Below are 21,303 nucleotides of genomic sequence, written 5' to 3'. Positions count from 1 at the left end.
TGTCACATGATTTAATTCAATTACCCTCGATTACTCTTGTTTTAGTTTTGTTGATATTCATCACCTAAAATTTTTTCAAGATACTATCCATTCTGTTCAGTTGTCCTTCCAAATTCTTACTGCCTCTGTCATTGGCACACCTTAAATTTTTATTTCTCCATGAACTTCAATTCCGTTTCCAAATTTCTTTTTAGTTTCCTATATTGCTTGTTCTGTGTACAAATTGAATAACATCAGAGATAGGCTACAATTGTGTCTCACTCCTTTCTCAAATACAGCTTCCCTTTCATGTCCATCAACACTTGTAACTGCAGGATGATTTCTATATAACGTGTAAGTAACTTTTTGTTCCCTGTATTTTATATCTGCTGCCTTCAAATTTTCAGACTGCAGTCCAGCTGTCAAAAGCTTTCTCTGTATCTACCAATTATATAAATACATGTTTCCCTTCCTTCAGTCAGTCTTCTACGATAAGATGTAGGGTAGCTATTGCCTCACGCGTTCCTACATTTCTCCGGAACCCAGACTGATCTTTACCTATGTTGGCAGTTTGACAGTTTGTCCATTCTCCTTTACTGTATTAATATTTTGTAGTCATGATTTATTAGACTGACAGTTTGGTAGCATTCACACCTGCCAGCACAAGCCTTCCTCAGAATTGGGATTATTACATTCTTCTTAAAGTACAAGACTGTTTCTCATCCCTCAAATCTTGCTCGCCAGGTGGAACAGCTTTGTCATGCTGGCTTTCCTGTGGACATCAGTAATTCTGAGGGGATGCCATCTACTCCAGGGGCCTTGTTTTCACTTAGATATTTCAGTGCTATGTCGAATTATTCTTGGAGTGTCATATCTCCCAACTGGTCTTCACCTGTATCCGCTGTTCTTTCTATAATATAGTCCTCCAAGTTTGTTTCCCTTGTACTTGACCTCTATATATTCCGGTCACCTTTCAGCTTTCCTTTCTTTACTCAGTACTAGCTTGCCATCTGAACACTTGATATACATACAGTGTCTTCTTTTTTCTCCAAATGTATCTCTAATTTTCCTATACATGGCATCTATCTTTTCCCTAGTAGTGCTTGCATTTTTGCTCTAGTCATTTTGTACTTTCTGTCAATCTCAGTTTTTTATGTCTGTATTCCCTTTCCCCTGCTTCATCTGCTGCATTTTTATATTTTTACTTTTGTCAATTAAATTCAATGCCTCCTGTATTATCCAGAGATTTCTACTATGTCTTGTCTTTTAATCTATTTGATCCTCTGTTGTCCCCTCTAATTCATCTTCTATTGTATTCTATTCCCTCATTCAACATGGCCTGATGCTTCCTCTGAAACTCTCAACAACATGTGGTTCCTTTAATTAATCAGGGTCTCTTTAATTTCCTACATTTTTCTAATATCTTCAGTTTCAGTCTACGGTAATTTCCATGAGTGATTGCCTGTCAAACATGTGGATTCCTATCAATATATATCAAACATGTGATTCGATGTCAACCACACGACTCTGGTGGTGTGAGTTATGGATAATGTTTACAGTGTTCACTAGAGCAACGACATAAGATGAATGTTTACTAAGTTACCATTAATTACAAATGAAAGTAATAGCTTTACTTTCTTTAATTGTCAGCCATGTCTTCTTCATGCACTATTCCTCATGTTGTATGAGCTGCCAGCAGCAATCTTTTTTGCCCATACCTCGGGTACACTCTTGCTACGTCAGTTGGAAATGTTGGGAGAATATAAGGAGGATCAATTTTTCCATGCAATGTGAAGTTGTGAAAATATAGGTATTAGAAGAGGAACAACTTTCCACACTACATAACCAAGGAATTAGATTTTGCCATATGAGGCTAACGGCACTTGAAACTGCAACACTGTCACTGTTGTTATTCACAACTGAAAACAATAAACTATGTTTCTCTGGCAATGCGCTAAACATTCACCATAATTCATGCCAACAGAGTTGTGGGGTTGGCATTGAGCCACATACTCGATATTTATCATTATGGGCCAGTGCATTCGATAGGCAATCATTCTTGGAAGTTACCAAATCTACAGTTCACAGCCAATAAATTACAGCCAGAATCCACACCTGCCTATAGAAATGTCTTACAGCTTAAAATCTGGTTTCGAAATTTCTGTCTTACCATTATATAATTAGTCTGAAACATTCCAGTGTTCTCAGGTTTCTTCCACATATAAAGCCTACTTGTGTGATTCTTAAACCAAGTGTTAGCAATGATTAAATTATGCTCTGTGTAATTTCTACCTGGTGGTTTCCTCTTTCATTCCTTGCCCCTAGCCCTATTCTTCTACTATTTTTCCTTCTCCTCCTTTTCCTGCTTTTGCGTTATTGCAACTATGATATACACACGTAGCTTAGTTGCATTCCTATTTTCTTACTCATTATTAGACCTATTTCTGAATTACCCTTATTTAATTTTGTGTTGACAGCTCTGTACTGACCTGACTAGAAGTCCTCTTCTTCCTGCCACCACACTTCACTAATTCCACTATATATAGCTGCAACATATTCACTTCTCTTTTTAAATTCTCTAACATACCTAACTGGTTAAGGGCTATAGCATTCCACACTCCGAACCATGGAGTACAGGTTTGACTTTCCTGATGACCACATCCTCCTGAATAGTCCCCACCCAGAGATCCAAATGGGGCTATTTTACCTCTGAAATATTTTACCCCAAGAGGATACCATCATCATTAAGCCATATGGTAGAACTATGTTTTTCACTTATTCACAGTACCAGTACAGAAAAGTAGAATGGCGAATGTTACAAAGTCAGATCAGTCAATCATCCAGGCTGTTGCTCCTCTAACTTCTGAAACGACTGCTAACTCTCTTCAGGAACCAAAGGTTAGTCTGGTCTGTCCACAGATACTCCTCCAATGTGGTTGCACCTATGGCACGTTATCTGTATTGTTGAGGAACGCAAGCTGCCCTACTGTGGCAAGGATCAAAATTAATTTATCCTAAAGAATTGTCTCCATTCATAACCGTAACTGCACAGCTGTTTCTACAATATGTTTATTTTATACCCGAATCAAAATACTGGTGAATTTCCTGCCTCTGTTCATCCACATATAACTTACAAGAGAACCCACCATAGGTTGCTCTCTGATACAGTCAAAACTTGGCATGGAGACAGAAGGATAAAAATAAAGAGACACCTACTTCAGCTTAGGTGCCAACGCTCAATAGTTTTTGAGAAAATGACTGTCAAGGAGTCCACTTGGATATTGTGAAACCAGGTAAGTTGGTAGTGCAGTGGCTAAGAGCACCATGGTGTATATGCAGACAAGAAAAAAACTCTGGATTTTCCTGTTAAAAATACAATTTCTCCTGTACAAAAATACACTATACCCTGGGTGAAAGCATTTTTTTTCATGTTAAATGACAATATATTTTCCCTCGGAGCTGTAAAACTCATCAATCCTTTGAATAGTTATGGTTTTAGAGACTGGCACAGAGCTTCTCTGCAAATTAGAAAACAAACCCAGCAAACAACAATGTGTTTTGGAAAGACCTTTGAAGTGCAGCAACAGGCACACTGCATATTTTTGTATTAAAAAAAGTATAAATACATATTCCACAAAACATAGCATGGTAGCTTCTGAAGCACTGAAATCAAGATTGCGCTGCACGATGCACTTTTCTCAACCAGTCATAGCTCATATCACATGATCTCACCAGCCAATGAAAGCAAATATTCAAAGCATAGGAGATGTGATGTAGTCAGGCAATAATAACATCACTGTTAAGTAGCATGAACACACAAATAGGTATAAAGTTAATGGTTAAAATTAATATACATACAGTATAGTTACAAGAAAAGCTAAGATTTCACATACAACATTGGTCATCAAAAATGTTTTGCTGTTCCCCCCTCCCCAGGGTGTGTTACGTAGGATCCTATGTGCACAGCTTACATTGCAGCAGCTGAACATTTCTGACAAGCACGATTATAAATTTCACTGCTATGCACAGAGCACATCATGGGTTACATGGTTGTATACATGTTCCATCAAGCACTTCAACTCTTTCATAGAACAGCCAGTTACAGGTGACACTGCTCAAGAACGCACCTCACTCTTTTTTCGAAGGATGACTATACTTTTTGCCATTTGTAATCTATGAAAGAACTAAAATAAATATGAAAGACTAACCTTGAAGCTTGGTCATTTTTAGCATGTGTTACCTTTTAAGATAGATCAAACACAAATGTGCCAGTAAAATTTTAAAGAATAGCTTAAATCGTTGGTCTTCTGGGCCCAAAATTTTTCTAAGTGGCTGGTTCTCAAAGTGTTAATTTTTGAATGAGAGTCAAATTCTCTATGATTTAACAAATTAAGTGCACGTTCTCAAACATAACAAAATTCACCTAGCGTAAAAGGAAATTTGCTTTGAAAGTAATGCTTCTCAAACCACCATTTGCGATATTTTCCTGCAACCTGTTAAAAATGTAAACGGCTGTGATATCACACTCACTGAAAGCAGTTTGTTGCTATGTAGTACTGCATAGTCTTCACCCTAAAGCCTTCGATACATTTCACTCTCAACAGGCACTTGTGTGTGCAGTGTCTTTTGTTGTATGTTCTAGTGCTGCAGTATTATTCTGCAGTAGCAGGGTAAAGTAAAACACACTTTTAGCCCAGGTTTCCACAGTCACGAATTTCTTACACATGCAGCCCCCTGTCACCACTCAATTTATATGTGGAAACACCTTACTTGCACATTGTCATGCCAACTTATGCATAAGTTACAAAAGATGAAAAGCAGTCTACTTTCTTGCAGCATGTCGCTTTTCGCACCTCCACCTACAAGCTTCAGCAACTGCCGATAAATGGATCTGCTCTGGTTCATTCTACAGCACGGATCTAGAATCATTTGTTTATGTACCTGGAAAGGTAGTGTCATGTGAAAATAATGGATTCTTCAACCAAGTAAATAAATAGTTTCTGAAGTGATAAAATGTTCTTAAACAGTGTGATAAGAATATCATTCTAGCAATCAGCAACTCCTTATAATCAATGATTTATAATGGAGTAATACATCATCACTTTGGGTGATGAAATGGATTAAAAAGTACTGAAATAGAGTGTGACCTTGCTGAGGTTACTATTACTGCGGAACTGTCAATGCTGTGAAGATATTTTTTATTTCAGTATAATGAGCTATGAGCACTACTTCATCTTCAATACTGTGAAAGAAATCTCTTCTACAGAAATCTCTTTGCTGTCCATATTCTGAGAGGTGGTAGTGTGGACCAAAAGAAGGAAAAATATGTTAAGTATACATCAGCACTAAAGTGCTTACTTTAAGAGCTATAACCATTTTTGTTCATCTTCGCTCCTGTGAAATACATATCTTCTGCAGAACATGTGTTCCTAAGTTTTTAAGATATGCATTTTAGGATCCATGTATACTACCTCCATCCAAAATATGAAAAGCAAAGAGCTTGCAGTAGAAGAGATTTGTTACACAGTATCGAAGATGAAGAAATGCTCAGCTCTTAAGGTGTGTTAGATCCCTTGTTTACTAGACCTTTTTGCTTATAATGAGCGTTCCTGTCATATCCTTGAACACTGACCATCCCTCTTCAGACAACCTGTTTAATAAACAGTAAGTGAAAAAAATTTCTAGTGTGGTGTCACTGCCAGACCCGCGTGTCGCCACTGTGTGACCGCAGACCGAGCGCCACCACAAGGCAGGTCTCGAGAGACTGACGAGAACTCGCCCCAGTTGTACGACGACGTTGCTAGCGACTATACGGACGAAGCCTTTCTCTCATTTGCCGAGAGACAGTTAGAATAGCCTTCCGCTAAGTTAATGGCTACAACCTAGCAAGGCGCCAATTGTATCAGTGCATGTATCTTACGAGTCTCATTTGTACAGTCAAGAGAGATGTACCAAAGGAAGCATTAAAAGTTAAGTATATTCCAAAGCTACGTATTTTCTTTATAGCAGTCATAACGTATCCTGTTCCAGACTTGACGCCAGTCGGCGTGTGTGTACGCATGCCTTTCGGCTTCCTTCTCAGTGTGGCGTAGCGAGCTTGTTACGCCACAACATCTAGTGCATCAATTTTTGCTCTTATTTTTACATTTATACTTCCAGGGAACCAGAACATTCCTACAAACATTTAAATTATAACAATTTGGAACACCACACACAGCACACGAAGGCACATACACCGCAGTCACCTTTTTTTTGCGAGTAGGGCAATAATTTCACAGTAAACCATGAATGTCGAAGCATTTTCTCGAATGCTGGAGCCTGCAATTGACTTTGGATCAAGGTGTGTATTTTATCTGAATTGCTTCTACTTGTGATTTCCCTTTGCTGTGCAATAAGAGAAGGGAACTTCTGTAATTGGCAAATGTAATTTTTCAGGTGTCAGTAAAAGTACACATTGTAGGTTTTACATACATTATGGTGGAATTTCTGCCAATCCCTACATGGAGGGACTGTTTTGCCCACGCCATGAGCCAGTTTCTTTTGTGAGCTTTCCAGATTTTATGGTTGTTGTGTGCACATTCTGATGTCGTTCCATTAATTGGCTTATACCTTGATGGGTTCAAGGACCAAATTTGTCACTAACTTCTTGAAGACAAACAAAAGCTGTTGGTAGCAGTTCTCTGAAAGGTTTTAATAAGTTTTAATTGTCATGATAAAAACTATGTTTAGTAAGATTTGACATCTTTATTTCTTCATCATTACTTCTACTGTCTTTCACAATGTCATGTTAAGTAATGATGACAGTACTTTTGTGACGGATTTGTTATACAGGGAGAGTGTATCCTTTACATTTATCCTTTTCCCAAAGCTCATACTACATTTTCTGTGCCTCTGACACACAAACATAACAAAAAATGCAATAACTAATTTTAATCCTTATTCTGCAGCTGGTAAATAGATTCTCATCTTCTGTGGGGGGGGGGGGGGGAAAAAAAAAAAAAAAATTTACTGATTCTCAGAAATGGAGCAACATTTGATAAGCATTAAAATTTAATAAACGGAAACATAGAGGAGGAGCTGATTTTTAATGCCATCTGAAAAGACCAATTTAAAAATTAAGCACACTAAAACTTATAAATTATCAACAAAACTTGGCAAGAGACCTCACCTCCACACACACACACACACACACACACACTTACAAACTGCGAGGGTATCTGGTCAGAATATGTGGCAAATGAAATAATTTAAATAGTGCACTATTTTTTATAGTCCTCAACTTCTTTCTCCAATCACAAACATTCCAAATTGGTTTTAATCTTATACATTTCAGAGTTTTCTTCACAGCGCAGTTTCCTGGTTGCTGCACTTCACTTGTACCTTGTGAAAGAAATAATATAAAAATAAAAGGGAAATATGTGAAGGACTGTTTGTGCAGTGTCAGTAAGGAAATATATAGCATTTACTTACTTAATACGTCTCACTATTTCTTCTGGCAAATTGTATTTATTAATATTTGGCACAATCTTCTTCAGGTACCGTTCCCTCAGCGAATGCCATGTATGACGATTTCCCACTGGCTAAAATAATTTGAAAAAAGTTGTTAGTAGATTTGATCCAACAACAGAATTTATGTTTATAAATACTTTGTGCATAAAGTATTCCATAAACTATCAGACATTAGTAAATACAGAAAAAAAAGTAAGCAACGAATGTGAATTTTATGACTTCTAAGGTTGCCCATACAATAGTTTGCCAAGGAGTGGAAGCCCTAGATGTGACATGTTTCTAACAGTTTGGAAGACGAATGGCAACTTGTAAGCAGCCATAAAAATGTTCCAGCTCTGATCCTGTGTAATACTGACTTTTAAATAATTTTCTTGGAAAAAAAAAAAAAAACAACCTGACTAAACTATACTTTCCTTTCTCTGTGAGCTTGGAGGGTGAGGGGGGGAAATGGCCCCCAATTGTTTGAGAAGAGCTCAGACAAATAGTGTATCCGCCAGCCTCTGCAATCAAACAAAATTCTAGTGTTGAAGCAATCAGAGTGTAGTTACTGGATGCTGTGCTTTATTTTTTATGTTCTATTTCAATTATATGCAGCAATATTGGCTGTGTCAGTTTTTGCCAGTTTGATACAATAAATAAATTTTTAAGGTATTTTGACTATTTTGGCTACACCATTTATTTCATTAACTCGACACAGACAGCCTGACATACATTAAGTGGACACAGATATTATTTCAGGTGGAGGGAACACAATGAAGCTGAGTTGCAAACCTCAATTGAGATCATTGGTTATCAACAAGTAGTTCAATTGTAGCCACTAAAGCTGGTTATGCTGTAACACGACTCACTTACAAAAGTCATATAAGCAATATTTTCTGCAGCTCAAGTCCACAATACATTTATGTTATGGCACAGCAATATAAACATAAAGAAAAAATCGATATCAACATTGCTGAGCATCAAGCTGAAAAATTGACACCTTGCCTTCATGCACTTGGCTTCTCACCATTAAGAGGTGAATAATTGTAGGCATAGTCATGACATGACACACATCTGAAAAGTTAAAAATTTTCTGTGTGTCTAAGTGTGGCACATTAAATACTTTAATCTATAAATAAATCATCCAGTATGCACCCTTTTACACAAGCCGAATACGAGAGATTCATAAAAGCAATTGAACTGTTGAAACAATACACAGCATATGATCACCAATAAAGGTATTTCACTAATGTAAAAGTTATCAGTGTTACTAACATTGATAAAACTGAAAGAGTACATCATATGTGATGGTAGTGAATAATAAGAATCCAGGCATCAAAAAAGGTTTTGAACTAGTTGCAAATTGTAAGTGACTAGACTGAGACAGCTAAAACAAACAAATGTGTTCCATTTATGTGAAAAGAGAAAGATAGAGAAAATTGCTAAATGTAACTGAAAGCAATGCTGGAGGGACTAAGTCAGAGACTCAGCACCTATTTCCATAACCAAGAAAGCAATTTACAATGTGGTTCTGTTCCAAGAAATAAGACCCAGACGACATATCAGTAAATGTCTAGACATGTGCCAGATATTTCTCCGTCTAATTTGTCATCTTTGTACTGAAGTCTGGGCTTCATAGCATAACTTTCAAAAAAGTCACACTGAACTTTTAAAAAAAAATGTCATTGTAAAGAGCTACAAATCATGAAACCAGCATTTCAACTAATAATTACTAATGTCAGATACGTAATGTGCCAATAGTAATCATACAGTTCCCAAAATGAAAATCAGTGATTTGCTCAACAAATATGACCTTTATACGACATAACTGAATACAGTCAAACAGGGAATGAAACTTACAACATAATGCAAATTTATAAGAAAAAGTTATATGAACATCAGTACCTCTGTTGCTGCCATATTCTTCCATACAACGTTGCCTCCAGTATTACTAAACCTGTTATGCTTCTGGAGGTATGTGAGTATGGCATATTCTTCTTCCATTGTAAATTCTTCCCTGAGAAAAGATACATCTAATAATGTATGACAGGATTTTCACAACATGAACTACGAAATGCATATATCTGTAAGAAAATATCATGTTACTTCCTAGCATATGTTGAACCAAAGAAAACACTCATGTTACTTGCATATCTTCAAGCAATTTCAAGATTCTTGTGTTATTTGATATTGTCGATTTTGTTGGTTTACCACACGTACATAGAATTTTGTATACACCACATGTCGACAGAGGAGGGCATTTATGCTTCACAGATTGGAGTACTTGACTTATTTTCTTTGTTGGTCTAAAGACCGACCTGATGTCATGTTTCTGTAATATCTTAGCAATGTGATCCATTACTTTATTAATAAAAAGGAGAGAAACTGTATTTTTAGGTTGTTGTGGTTCATCATTGTCCTTCTTCCTTTTTCAGAAAGTAACACATACAGACAGATATTTGCATAAAAACTCCAATCACCATCCACAATAAAAGAGAGGCGTCATTAAATGTCTTATTGATAGAGCTGAATGGATATACACATCAAAGCACCTGGACACTGAAATAAAACACCTGAAGCAGACCTTTGAGAAAAAGGTCTACTCAGGGAAAGAGGTAATGAGAATTTTGTGATCAAGGAACAGAAAACAGAAGGACAAGGATGAACCACAACAACGGAAAAATACAATTTCTCTCCCTTTTATTAAAAAAGTAACGGATCACATCAATAAGATTTTACAGAAACTTGACATCGGGCCGGTCTTTAGACCGACAAAGAAAGTAAGTCAAGTACTCCGATCTGTGAAGAATAATGCCCTCCACAATCGACATACGGTGTATATAAAATCCTGTGTTCGTGTGGTAAAGTTTATATTGGAACTGCAAAGAGAAGCATAAATACACGGCTAAAAGAGCACAAAAGTCTTTGTCGACTAGAAAAAAAGAGAGAAAATAGCTGCAGCAGAGCACGCTTTTCAGTCAGGACACCACAAATGGAAGTTTTCTGAATCAGTAATTTTATCTACAACGTCTAATTATTATCCGTGACTACGTAGAAAAGCCACTGAAATTTATAAGCGTCAGGATCATTTCAATACGAAAGAGGAGGCAATGAAACTTAGCGACATATTAACAGCAGCACTCCAGAATCGCTAGACAATTTTGTCTTTGACAAGGATTATCTCTGCTCATCACGTGTTACTTTGACTACACGCCCTTTCCTATAGTATATACGTCGCTCTCGGATGTCTGACCAGTCAGTTGGCAAGATTCAGAAGAGAAGCACCTCTGAGGATGTCCGGTGCAGTCCTGGATGAAATGTCAGGAACAAAAGTGTTTCTTGGACCAAGAACTCACATCCTAAAAGGTTTACCAGCAGCTACGCTGCCAGTTGTGTCTGCCAATGAAAACATTATGTCACACCAACGACATGAGGAGTGCATTGCATCATATCATCGGTGCTGCACACATCAGCAGTTGCAGGCAGCTGTTACATGAGCAGGTACTGAGTCAGCACCAACTGGATCTCAGAGTACGGAGGTTGGCTGTCTTCATTGGAGCCGAGGCCTCGAGTGGCTGGTAGAGGAAGAAAATTGAAGCTCCTCTGGGCATTGGGGAAATGTGTAAAGCGGACACTCGATCAGACATGCCAGTGACAGTGGAGGAAGAGCTTCACCCACATTAGGCCAAGTCTTTACAGTATGTGGTCAATGATCGGGAAACTTGTAAGATTGCACGCAGTTTCAAACTGAAAGAACTCAACAGTATGATATCGAGATGGGAAATAGCACAAGTAAAGCTTGTAGGCCACATTAAAATCCTAACTGTACTTCTCAAGTCATATTCTGAAGAGTCAAAAAGATTTTTCAGTGTATTTATAACAAGATATAAAATAGAAAGCTAGGCCACTTGTAAAACCACAAGAAAAACTTCTCATGAGAGACATAAGAACCACAAGAGATATGTTCACTGTGAACTTGGTTAGTAATGAAGACAGAAATAAGATAGTTAGTAATCCCATGAAAAAGGAAAATATGGTGTGTAAACTACTCAAAAAGAGTGTCCTCAAATTATTATCTATAATGTATCATCCAAGATGACACACGAGTACATTTTTTCATGTATCAATGGGCAAAACCTAGAGTATATCACCAAGGAGGATGGAAACATCCAGCTGAGACTCAGAACATGTGAGCAGAATAAAGCAACAGCACACCACATCATAAAGATATCTCTCGAATTAAGGAAATGCTACTTAAATCGACAATGGAAAATCCGGGATGGAATGTAACAATATTATGAAAAGGATAGTTGCTACTCACCATACAGCAGAGATGCTGAGTCACAGATGGACACAACAAAATGCTACTCAAGTAACAGACCTTATGTTGGCTACAGTTCAGTGAGCATGAAGGATTATTTGCCCTAACAGTGTGTATGAGGTTCTGCAACTTTTGGCATGTAGCCAAGTGCTGCACTACAGCACTTTAGTGAGGCCCTCTTGAGCTCATGGTGGAGACAATATGCATGAATGGAAAGATGATCCCAATAGGAATTTTGATCCTGTATGCATACCCTAAAAATATAGGGGAAAAAGCCATTTGTTTCTATATGTACACCCTAAAAATATAGGGGAAAAAGCCATTGTGCTCTCGGATAGAAAGGGATACATACAAACTTCAACTGCAAAGAGGGACTCTACACATGGCTACTAATATATCTTTGCAGTATAAATGTAAAAACCTCTCATGTAAAGAGAAAACATTAATCTCTTACAAAATAAGCATGTGATTAGATAAGGCTTACAATCTAGTAATTGGTACAACAGTAAAATCAAATGTGGCAGTTCAGACCATACAGCACCTTATACTTCTACTGACTGGATGAAAGTGATGCTGTCCATTTAAAACATTCCTGCAATCAATCGTAAAAATAAAAAAGGGATGCCAGATGATGAGATGCATTTCTCAGAAGTCTACATCAAAACATGGAAAATATCTGCAAATATCACAATGTATTGATTTCTAGTTTTCACACATGTGCTTGGTATCTGTCTAAGAAAGCAGACAGGTGGTATCAACCCTAATCAAATATGCAGAAGTTTAGTGAGGACTCTTCAGCTCTCCAGACTTGAAGGGGTCATCACAATAAAGACACTTCAATATAGGGTGTGAAATGGATATTCCAGGGGACATGAAATCACTTTTCCCATTAGAGAGGCTGAAGTTGATAGTTCTCCTTACCAGGAATGAAGAGTAAGTGGACCTAAATATTCAAGTACTTCATACAAGAGGTGAGCATTTCAACACTGAAATCACTTACAGGAAATTTGTAATTTTCCATAGTAGTATTGCTTTTAACTCAAGCAAATCATGGCTACAGTGTTACATTCACATGTATCGTGTTACATACATTAAATCAGCTCAATAGGATACACATAGCACAGGTCAGTGCTATGCTCAGCCTAGTGCTTATGAACAAAATCAAGAAGCTGTTTGAGGGAATGAGATTCGACATAATCTGCTTAAAAGAGCCATACTCTGGGCAAGGCAACATCCAATTAATGTAATGAACTGTACAAGTTAACACTGCAGGAGGGTGTCCAATGTCAGTAATTCTCTTTCACAACAAAGTACTGAGGCCTGTAAAACTAACTGTACAACAGTAGAATTAATTTCTCCTTTTGACACATGGTATATTGTAAATATGTACTTTCGGTACAGCTATAAGATTAGTGTTCATATAAGGAAACTAAGATAATCAGTGAAACTCTACATGACAAATCTGTCACCATAATGATGGATACCAAAGACAAACCAAGTTTCCAGAACAAGAGAATTCGTGGCCTTGAGTTATAAAAAAAACATACTTATGAAAATTCAGTTTCAATGCAAAATAGCCACATAACCTATTAATTTAAAACAGGCAGTGACATCATTAAATACTGATTCAGCATGACAAGCAGCTGTGCCTGTAGATCTGTACAAAGTTGGTGACTAGCTCAAGGGGTAACCACCCACACTTTCGTAACCATATTGTATGACTTAAAAGTCGTAACCATATTGTATGAATTAAAAACCAGAAATTTCGTAGTTCTGTGTGATACTCTCTAGCTTTAAAACTGGTCTGTTGAACAGACAAGTTGCACCATGTAAAGATTAAGGTACAGGCCTTGCATGCAAAAGGTTGTGGGTTCGAACATCATTAGGTGCTTTGAAACTTTTTATTTTTATATCTTTATTGAAATGACTTTAGTAATTTTTTTATCCAATTAATTGGGTTAAACGTATTTTTACATTTCTGTTGATTTGTCATGTTATTTTCATCATCATATTAATTTTTTCATTTGCCCTTTTTTTGTTTTTATCAGTCTTTTCCCACTTGGAATCTTTGTTCCCGTTATTTTAATCATTTTTACATATTAATGTTGATTTAATTTCTTCCATTTTACATGCCATATTTTTGTCTGTGTGATTGCATTAATTATTTCTATTCCTGATTTTGCTTGAATTTCATTTAAATCTTCATCTGCATTATGTTGTCCACAGTGCAATAAGAATTTATATTTTAAATGGTTGTATGATGATTACCATTCCAAAAATGTACATATTGTCATGAAAAATACAGTTTTGTTACCATTGCTCATTCAATATAAATAGTTTATTTTGTCTCTTGTTTTTGAACAGGTACAGCGTCAGTTTCAAACATTTAAATTTTATGACAGATAAATGAAAAGAATGTAATTCACATGCACAGAGATTCCAAGAGGAAACAGAATGACGGGAAGGAAAAACTGAAAGCAACTGAAAAATTTAATGTGTTGATTTTAATGTGACAAAGAAGCATAAATAAGAAAAATTACATTTAATCCAATCAACAGATTAAAAATAATGACCAAAACCATTTCAATAAAGATTTTTTAAAAAATTTCACGCCATGTGATGAGATTTGAACGCACCACTTTTTGTGTGTGAGGCCTGAACTTTGACTGTTGCACTGCACAACTTGTCTGCTCAACAGCCCTTTTTTAAAGCTGTAGAGCGTCACACAGAACACCTTTTGCATGTGAGGCCTGTACTTTATTAATTACACTGCACAACTAGTCTTTTGAACATTCCTTTGTTTTTAAAGCTGTAGAGCGTTGTGCAAAAATTTCAAATTTTATAATTATTACTTCCAAAAGAGGGTCTACATGGATGAATGGTCACAGGATGTGATAGCTGGTATCTTAACCTACATCATAAAAATTATTTCAAAAAGTTGATCCCACAGATGGGGACTTTACCTTATTAGCACTCTCAACATTAGTAGATAATAATCAACTGACTACTGGTTGGCAGCAGCTAGTTGAACTATTACTGAGTGTACTATTTATTGTCAGACAAATGAGATGTTGAGGATACATCTGACTAAAGGAAACGAGAACAGTTAAACAGTTAAAACTGTTGATGAATGAGGTTCTGGAGATTCTCAGCATATTAAAAAATAATAATGCACTAGATCCAAAAGACTGAGATATTTATGTACTTGGGTATAGCCACTACTTCCACTTGAAGCGACCTGTTCAATGAGGGTAGTGTCCAAGGAAAATCTGTAAACATTTGGAAATCAGCGAAGGTCATAATTCTGAGAAAGGAGGAGGGATGATAAAGATCATACCCAAGGGAAATCTTATAGATCTACCCATCTGCTAAAAGTTATTGGCAAAATGTTTGAAAACGTGCTAAATAAGAGGCTTTACATTCACAAGAGCAAAACTGGAATAAATGATGCATAGTATCAGAAACTACTGAGGAAGTTACTAACCATGATCTAAGATCTCCTGCTCTTAGCCAGATAGACAGAAACATGGGAGCTCTGCTGAACATAATTCAGGAGTACTGCAGTATAAATAAACTTTCCATTGCCCCTTGGAAGCCGAGCTATATAATGTTAAAAGACAGACTAAACTACAGCAGAAATCCTCTATTCAGAATTAATGATGTGCTCAGAAGCAGTATGCCCACTCGAAACTACCTCAGGGTGTGATTGGATGAGAAATCAAACTATAATATTTAAAAAAAATGCAGCATGGTCAAAAGGTTTGGCAGTTATGAGTGAATTTGTTAACTTTGCACACTGAAGATTTGAACTCCCTACAAAAATTTTTCATTGATATCAACTGGCAATACTAGTGGCCGTAGTGGGTACTGGTGCAAGCCTTTTGGGTACATGGGACACGGACAGAGACATTGTTTGCAGTGTGGGTGCAGCATGCAGTTCTAAAGCTTTGCTCGGGTGCATTTGCTGCAACATCAATTGACGCCTCGTAACTGGTGTTTTGGACCAGTCTCCGATTCTGCATATCAGAGAAAAAATCTGCAACCTATTGGACGAAGAAAAGCATACCACACAAAGTAAATGAAATAGTTAAGAATTGTGAAGAGAGCTGTATCTCCATCAGAGAGTGTATTTTGAATTTGTTGCAGGAATCTGGTATCTGGTATCTTTTCTGCCACTGGAAGGAAGACGGTTTGTTTCTTTTCAAATGTCAGGATATACTCTAAATGGGTCACATTTTATCATCTACTGCTCTTGTGCACATTTACTGCTCTTGTGCACCATTTTATGGTATGGTTCATACTCAGATCAACTATATGTATTGCATAGGAAAGATAATACAACTGTGATTGCCCATCATAAGTGCACCTGAATGTATCCTAATGGTGTGTCCTGTTTATGAGGTGAAAGAAGGAAGACAGTAGCTTCAGGGTACTCCTGTCCACAAGGCAGTGCCTAATGAGCTGAAATTTGTCTTCTTGAATGACTCCTGCCACTGCCACTACCCACTGCAGAAGGATGTGACGTATCATGGAGGAGGGGGAATGGCCTGTTACCAGGATAGGAATGAAGGGAAATATGTCTAGCAAACCATCACCTTTTATCACTTTCGGAACCGAATTTACTTTGGATCTAAGGGCACATCTGAAACGGAGACTGGATCTTCAGTACTACACCTAAAATGCAGCTGGTGAAACAGGAAGCACTCCAGTCAACTTGTTTTAGTATACACAGAGTTCCTTGAGCTAGTGTGAGGGAAAAAATGGATCTAGAGTAGCCTAAACACTGATATTACTTAAGGTTATTCAAAAACAGTCACTGTTGTCTTCTCCACATATTTTTGTAAAAATGACAAATTTTGTTCTCCTTTCTATAGTTCTTTTCATTCCCTCTCTAACTTTTTATTATTATAGTTCTCTTTTATTATTAGATTGTGATTCTTTTATAATATTAGGTAAGGGAAGTATAATGGACAATTTTAAGGAATAAATTAGTAATAGTTATTTTACAGCTAGCTCTTAGAAGAACAATGTGCGTAGGTGCGCACACTGCCAGAAACTGTTGTCCGCCAGCTGGTAACGTCGTCACCAGTGTATACTAGGCACTTTAAAAAACACAAAAATAAATGTTTTGTGTAAAAAATGTTATTTTTTAAAAAGTTCATTTAGTTAACTACATGACTGACCATCAATAAATTTTACCAATTGTAATGTCTGATGATATTAAGCCTCCAAATAGTATCACAGGCCTTCTCAAGGAAGAATCAAAAGGGACACCTTTAGACATGTTTGCTTAAGAAAACCCGTAACATAGGGGCAGATTACCAATGGTGGAATGATACCTCCTGGGACCACACTGGAAATAACTAGGACACAATATATGCAGTTCATAACTTGCAAAAGGTTCCCTCCCAGTATATGTCTAAAATATGATGACAAGAAGATAGAAGAGGTTGCAGAGAGAAGTTGGCAGTATTAAATTCTTGAGAGTACAACCTGATGATAAATTCAACTGGGAGAAGCATAGCACAGAAGTACTGAAGCACCAGAGCATACTACAGAACTAAGCATGCTCCTAAAAAAATCTTCACTTGTAATGTGGATGTTGTCAGAATTCAACAACTCACAATTTTGGATTTTTTCTTTTTTTTGCTTGGTTAAAAAGCAGGAACTACTGTACCTATTTGGCACTAGCACACTTCAATTACCTTCATTCGATAATCAGTTTTTGGGTAACTCATCAAGCCAAGCTAAAGTTTTCATAATCCAAAAATGTAAGTGTGTAATACGAATCATTTATGGTATGAACTCGTGAATGTCCTGCGGAGTTGTTCCGTTTAAAGGGTGCCCAAAGGATTTATAGGTAGTTAATTTCTTCATTTATTGGTAGTTAATTCCTTCATTTCCATTGTCAATTTTCTCAGCAGAACCAAATGTATGTGTGTGTGTAAATATATGTTAAGAATATAATAGAGGGAAACATTCCACATCGGAAAAATATATCTAAAAACAAAGATGATGTGACTTACCAAACGAAGCGCTGGCAGGTCGATAGACACACAAACTAACACAAACAAACACACAAAATTCAAGCTTTCGCAACAAACTGTTGCCTCATCAGGAGAGAGGGGAAGGAGAGGGAAAGACGAAAGGATGTGGGTTTTAAGGGAGAGGGTAAGGAGTCATTCCAATCCCGGGAGCGGAAAGACTTACCTTAGGGGGAAAAAAGGACAGGTATACACTCGCGCACACACACATATCCATCCACACATATACAGGCACAAGCAGACATATTTAAAGACAAAGAGTTTGGGCAGAGATGTCAGTCGAGGCAGAAGTGTAGAGGCAAAGATGTTGTTGAATGACAGGTGAGGTATGGGTGGCGGCAACTTGAAATTAGCGGAGATTGAGGCCTGGTGGGTAACGGGAAGAGAGGATATATTGAAGAGCAAGTTCCCATCTCCGGAGTTCGGATAGGTTGGTGTTCTGGACCAGACTCTGAATGTGGCTCTCCAGCAGGGATACGACTTCCTCAAATCCTGCCCTGAAATGAGATCCATCCTTCATGAAATCCTCCCCACTCCACCAAGAGTGTCTTTCCGCCATGAACCTAACCTTCGTAACCTGTTAGTTCATCTCTATGAAATCCCCAAACCACCTTCCCTAACCTCTGCCTCCTACCCTTGTAATCGCCCCCGGTGTAAAACCTGTCCCATGCACCCTCCCACCACCACCTACTCCAGTCCTGTAACCCGGAAGGTGTACACAATCAAAGGCAGAGCCACTTGTGAAAGCACCCACGTGATTTACCAACTGACCTGCCTACACTGTGACGCATTCTATGTGGGAATGACCAGCAACAAACTGTCCATTCGCATGAATGGACACAGGCAGACAGTGTTTGTTGGTAATGAGGATCACCCTGTGGCTAAACATGCCTTGGTGCACGGCCAGCACATCTTGGCACAGTGTTACACCGTCCGGGTTATCTGGATACTTCCCACTAACACCAACCTATCCGAACTCCGGAGATGGGAACTTGCTCTTCAATATATCCTCTCTTCCCGTTACCCACCAGGCCTCAATCTCCGCTAATTTCAAGTTGCCGCCACCCAAACCTCACCTGTCATTCAACAACATCTTTGCCTCTGCACTTCCGCCTCGACTGACATCTCTGCCCAAACTCTTTGTCTTTAAATATGTCTGCTTGTGTCTGTATATGTGTGGATGGATATGTGTGTGTGTGTGCGAGTGTATACCTGTCCTTTTTTCCCCCTAAGGTAAGTCTTTCCGCTCCCGGGATTGGAATGACTCCTTACCCTCTCCCTTAAAACCCACATCCTTTTGTCTTTCCCTCTCCTTCCCCTCTTTCCTGATGAGGCAACAGTTTGTTGCGAAAGCTTGAATTTTGTGTGTTTGTTTGTGTGTCTATCGACCTGCCAGCGCTTCGTTTGGTAAGTCACATCATCTTTGTTTTTAGATATAAATATATGTTAAGCATTACATAAAATGTGACTCCTGCACATCTTCAGTGGAGTAACGTGATGAACGTAAATAAGTGAAGCAAACAGCTTCCTGTTTAATGATGCATGGGTACGACAGATAAAGAATTATCTTATGTACCTGAATGTACACACATTTACATGTTTGTGAATAGTTTGTTGTTACCTCTTAAATGAAAACGTGTTTAAGATGTTTTGACTCATTCCACATCCATGACAATCATTTCCCTCACAATATGTGGAAGGAATATTGGCACATCTCTGTACACTTGTAAATGTGAATTACGTATGACATGTTTTATATCCTTGAGGATATCCTCACTATGGTCTATGGAACAAAAAGTAAAGTCTAAGGACCTGTCTAGATTGGGGAACCCACATGAGACAGTGGTCAAACATTTGCTTCAAGGCCTTTCCTATGCTTCAAGTGAGGGCAACATTACAACAATTACCGTACTTGGGTATGTACAGAACTTTTACATTTTTAATCATGAGATCTGGATGCCCCACCGTAAGTTAGGGAATTTCCTGTGCCCTAAATTCAGCTAAACAGGCCAAGGATTTCTTTAGTTGTACCTCTGAGACAGTGCAGCATGGGGTAATAAAAATTATTGTGAGTACGAAGATGTTGAATCATGAGCTACAGACATTGCCGAATGCAGTTTCCACACTGAGAAGTGGTACTTGTATCATTCTTCATTATTGAACTTTAGTTCTCACTATTCAGTTTAGCAATATGTAGGTTGGTCATAAGACTTTTATTCCACATTACACCTGTGGCTGACAAAATCTAACCCCATCCAGAAATACTACGAACAATTTCCCACACCACTGTGTTGATTATTGAGTTCAAGAACTCCTACCACAATCTTTTCTTGCCATTCTTAAAAATATGGTGAGATTTGTTACTGAGACTGAAGTTTTTTCTTGCTTATGAACTGGAAAATCATACTGAAACAATTCAACAACCCAGAATTCAACAACTCACAATTTTGGATTTTTTTTTGTTTGCTTTGTTAAAAAGCAGGAACTACTGTACCTATTTGTTCAGTATGTCACATTTATGAAGGACAATTCAAATTAAAGGTCAGTCAATTAAATAAAATGTATATGCTTAAAAGTGTAAAGTGTGTTATGGTACCCACAACCCCCTGAATGCTGGATGTGGTGACAGACCAATTTATAGTGCAGCCCAGGTTCTAGGTTGGGTTTTAAGATGGTGGGAAGCAAAGCCAATGAATATGAATGAGAACTACAGGCTGTAGTGATAAATTGGCCTGTAGCATAGCCTGATCTCTATGTTCATGTCATATTTAATGCTATTTGCAATATTTCATACACTTTTCACGATCAGATCTAAAACAGCTAGATACGTTCATAGTACTATGTTCAGCCACCAATACACTTGAGCAGAACTAACTGCACTAAAAATGACATGCTTTGGAAAGATTTTTTAAATTGTGATGTATACCTAAAATGCATATTTACGTATTATATAAATATGAAACACACCAAATATGGTATTTTAGCTCTGCATAATACTTTACAGTCTTTGACAAAACATAAAGAGATCCTCAAGTGTTCAGCAATTATTGCTGGATTCTCTCTTTCTCTCTCTCTCTCTCTCTCTCTCTCTCGCTCTCCCCCCCCCCCCCCCCCCCCCAAATCCCTCTCCCACCCCCAACTATAAGGTGCTTTTTTTGCAAGTAAGGTGAGAGGTGTGAATTTTAAAATTTTCCCGGTGAACTGAGTGTTCTAAGAAATTTTGAGCTTTCAATGGACTCTAGCTGATTATGACTGGCTGCAAGCCTGAAATTTCTTCGAACAGGGTGAGAGATGATTGCAACTGTACAGATAAACACAAGAGCTTAATTAAGGCCCTTTTAACAAGCAGTAGCAAGTAAAAGACAATGTAAGTAACAACATAAATTTCCATGTGTGTGTGTGTGTGGGGGGGATGAGCATGAAGATTTGAAATAATTCACTTCCTGAAATTTCGCTCATCCAGAAATACAA

At 37.7% G+C, this 21,303-nt stretch overlaps 1 protein-coding gene across 5 annotated transcripts in view; it reads right to left on the bottom strand.

The window, feature by feature from the left end:
• LOC126192472 (telomeric repeat-binding factor 2-interacting protein 1-like) overlaps nt 1-21,303 on the bottom strand; it is a 204,528-nt gene that overhangs the window by 5,591 nt on the left and 177,634 nt on the right. For 4 of the 5 annotated variants that reach the window (XM_049932606.1, XM_049932609.1, XM_049932605.1 and 1 more), the window contains 2 exons: nt 9,373-9,484; nt 7,450-7,559 (listed from right to left, as the gene is read on the bottom strand). In XM_049932606.1, the coding sequence (XP_049788563.1) occupies nt 7,450-7,559; nt 9,373-9,484 (222 nt within the window). Of the gene's footprint in view, nt 1-6,981; nt 7,360-7,449; nt 7,560-9,372; nt 9,485-21,303 lie in introns of those variants that run through there. The other variant, XM_049932607.1, reaches the window with a different exon arrangement.

Source organism: Schistocerca nitens, chromosome 1 (assembly GCF_023898315.1).
Source record: "Schistocerca nitens isolate TAMUIC-IGC-003100 chromosome 1, iqSchNite1.1, whole genome shotgun sequence".
In the NCBI taxonomy this organism is placed as follows: domain Eukaryota; kingdom Metazoa; phylum Arthropoda; class Insecta; order Orthoptera; family Acrididae; genus Schistocerca; species Schistocerca nitens.
The sequence above is the reverse complement of the archived record's forward strand: the minus strand, read 5'-3'. Positions and strand labels throughout refer to the sequence as shown.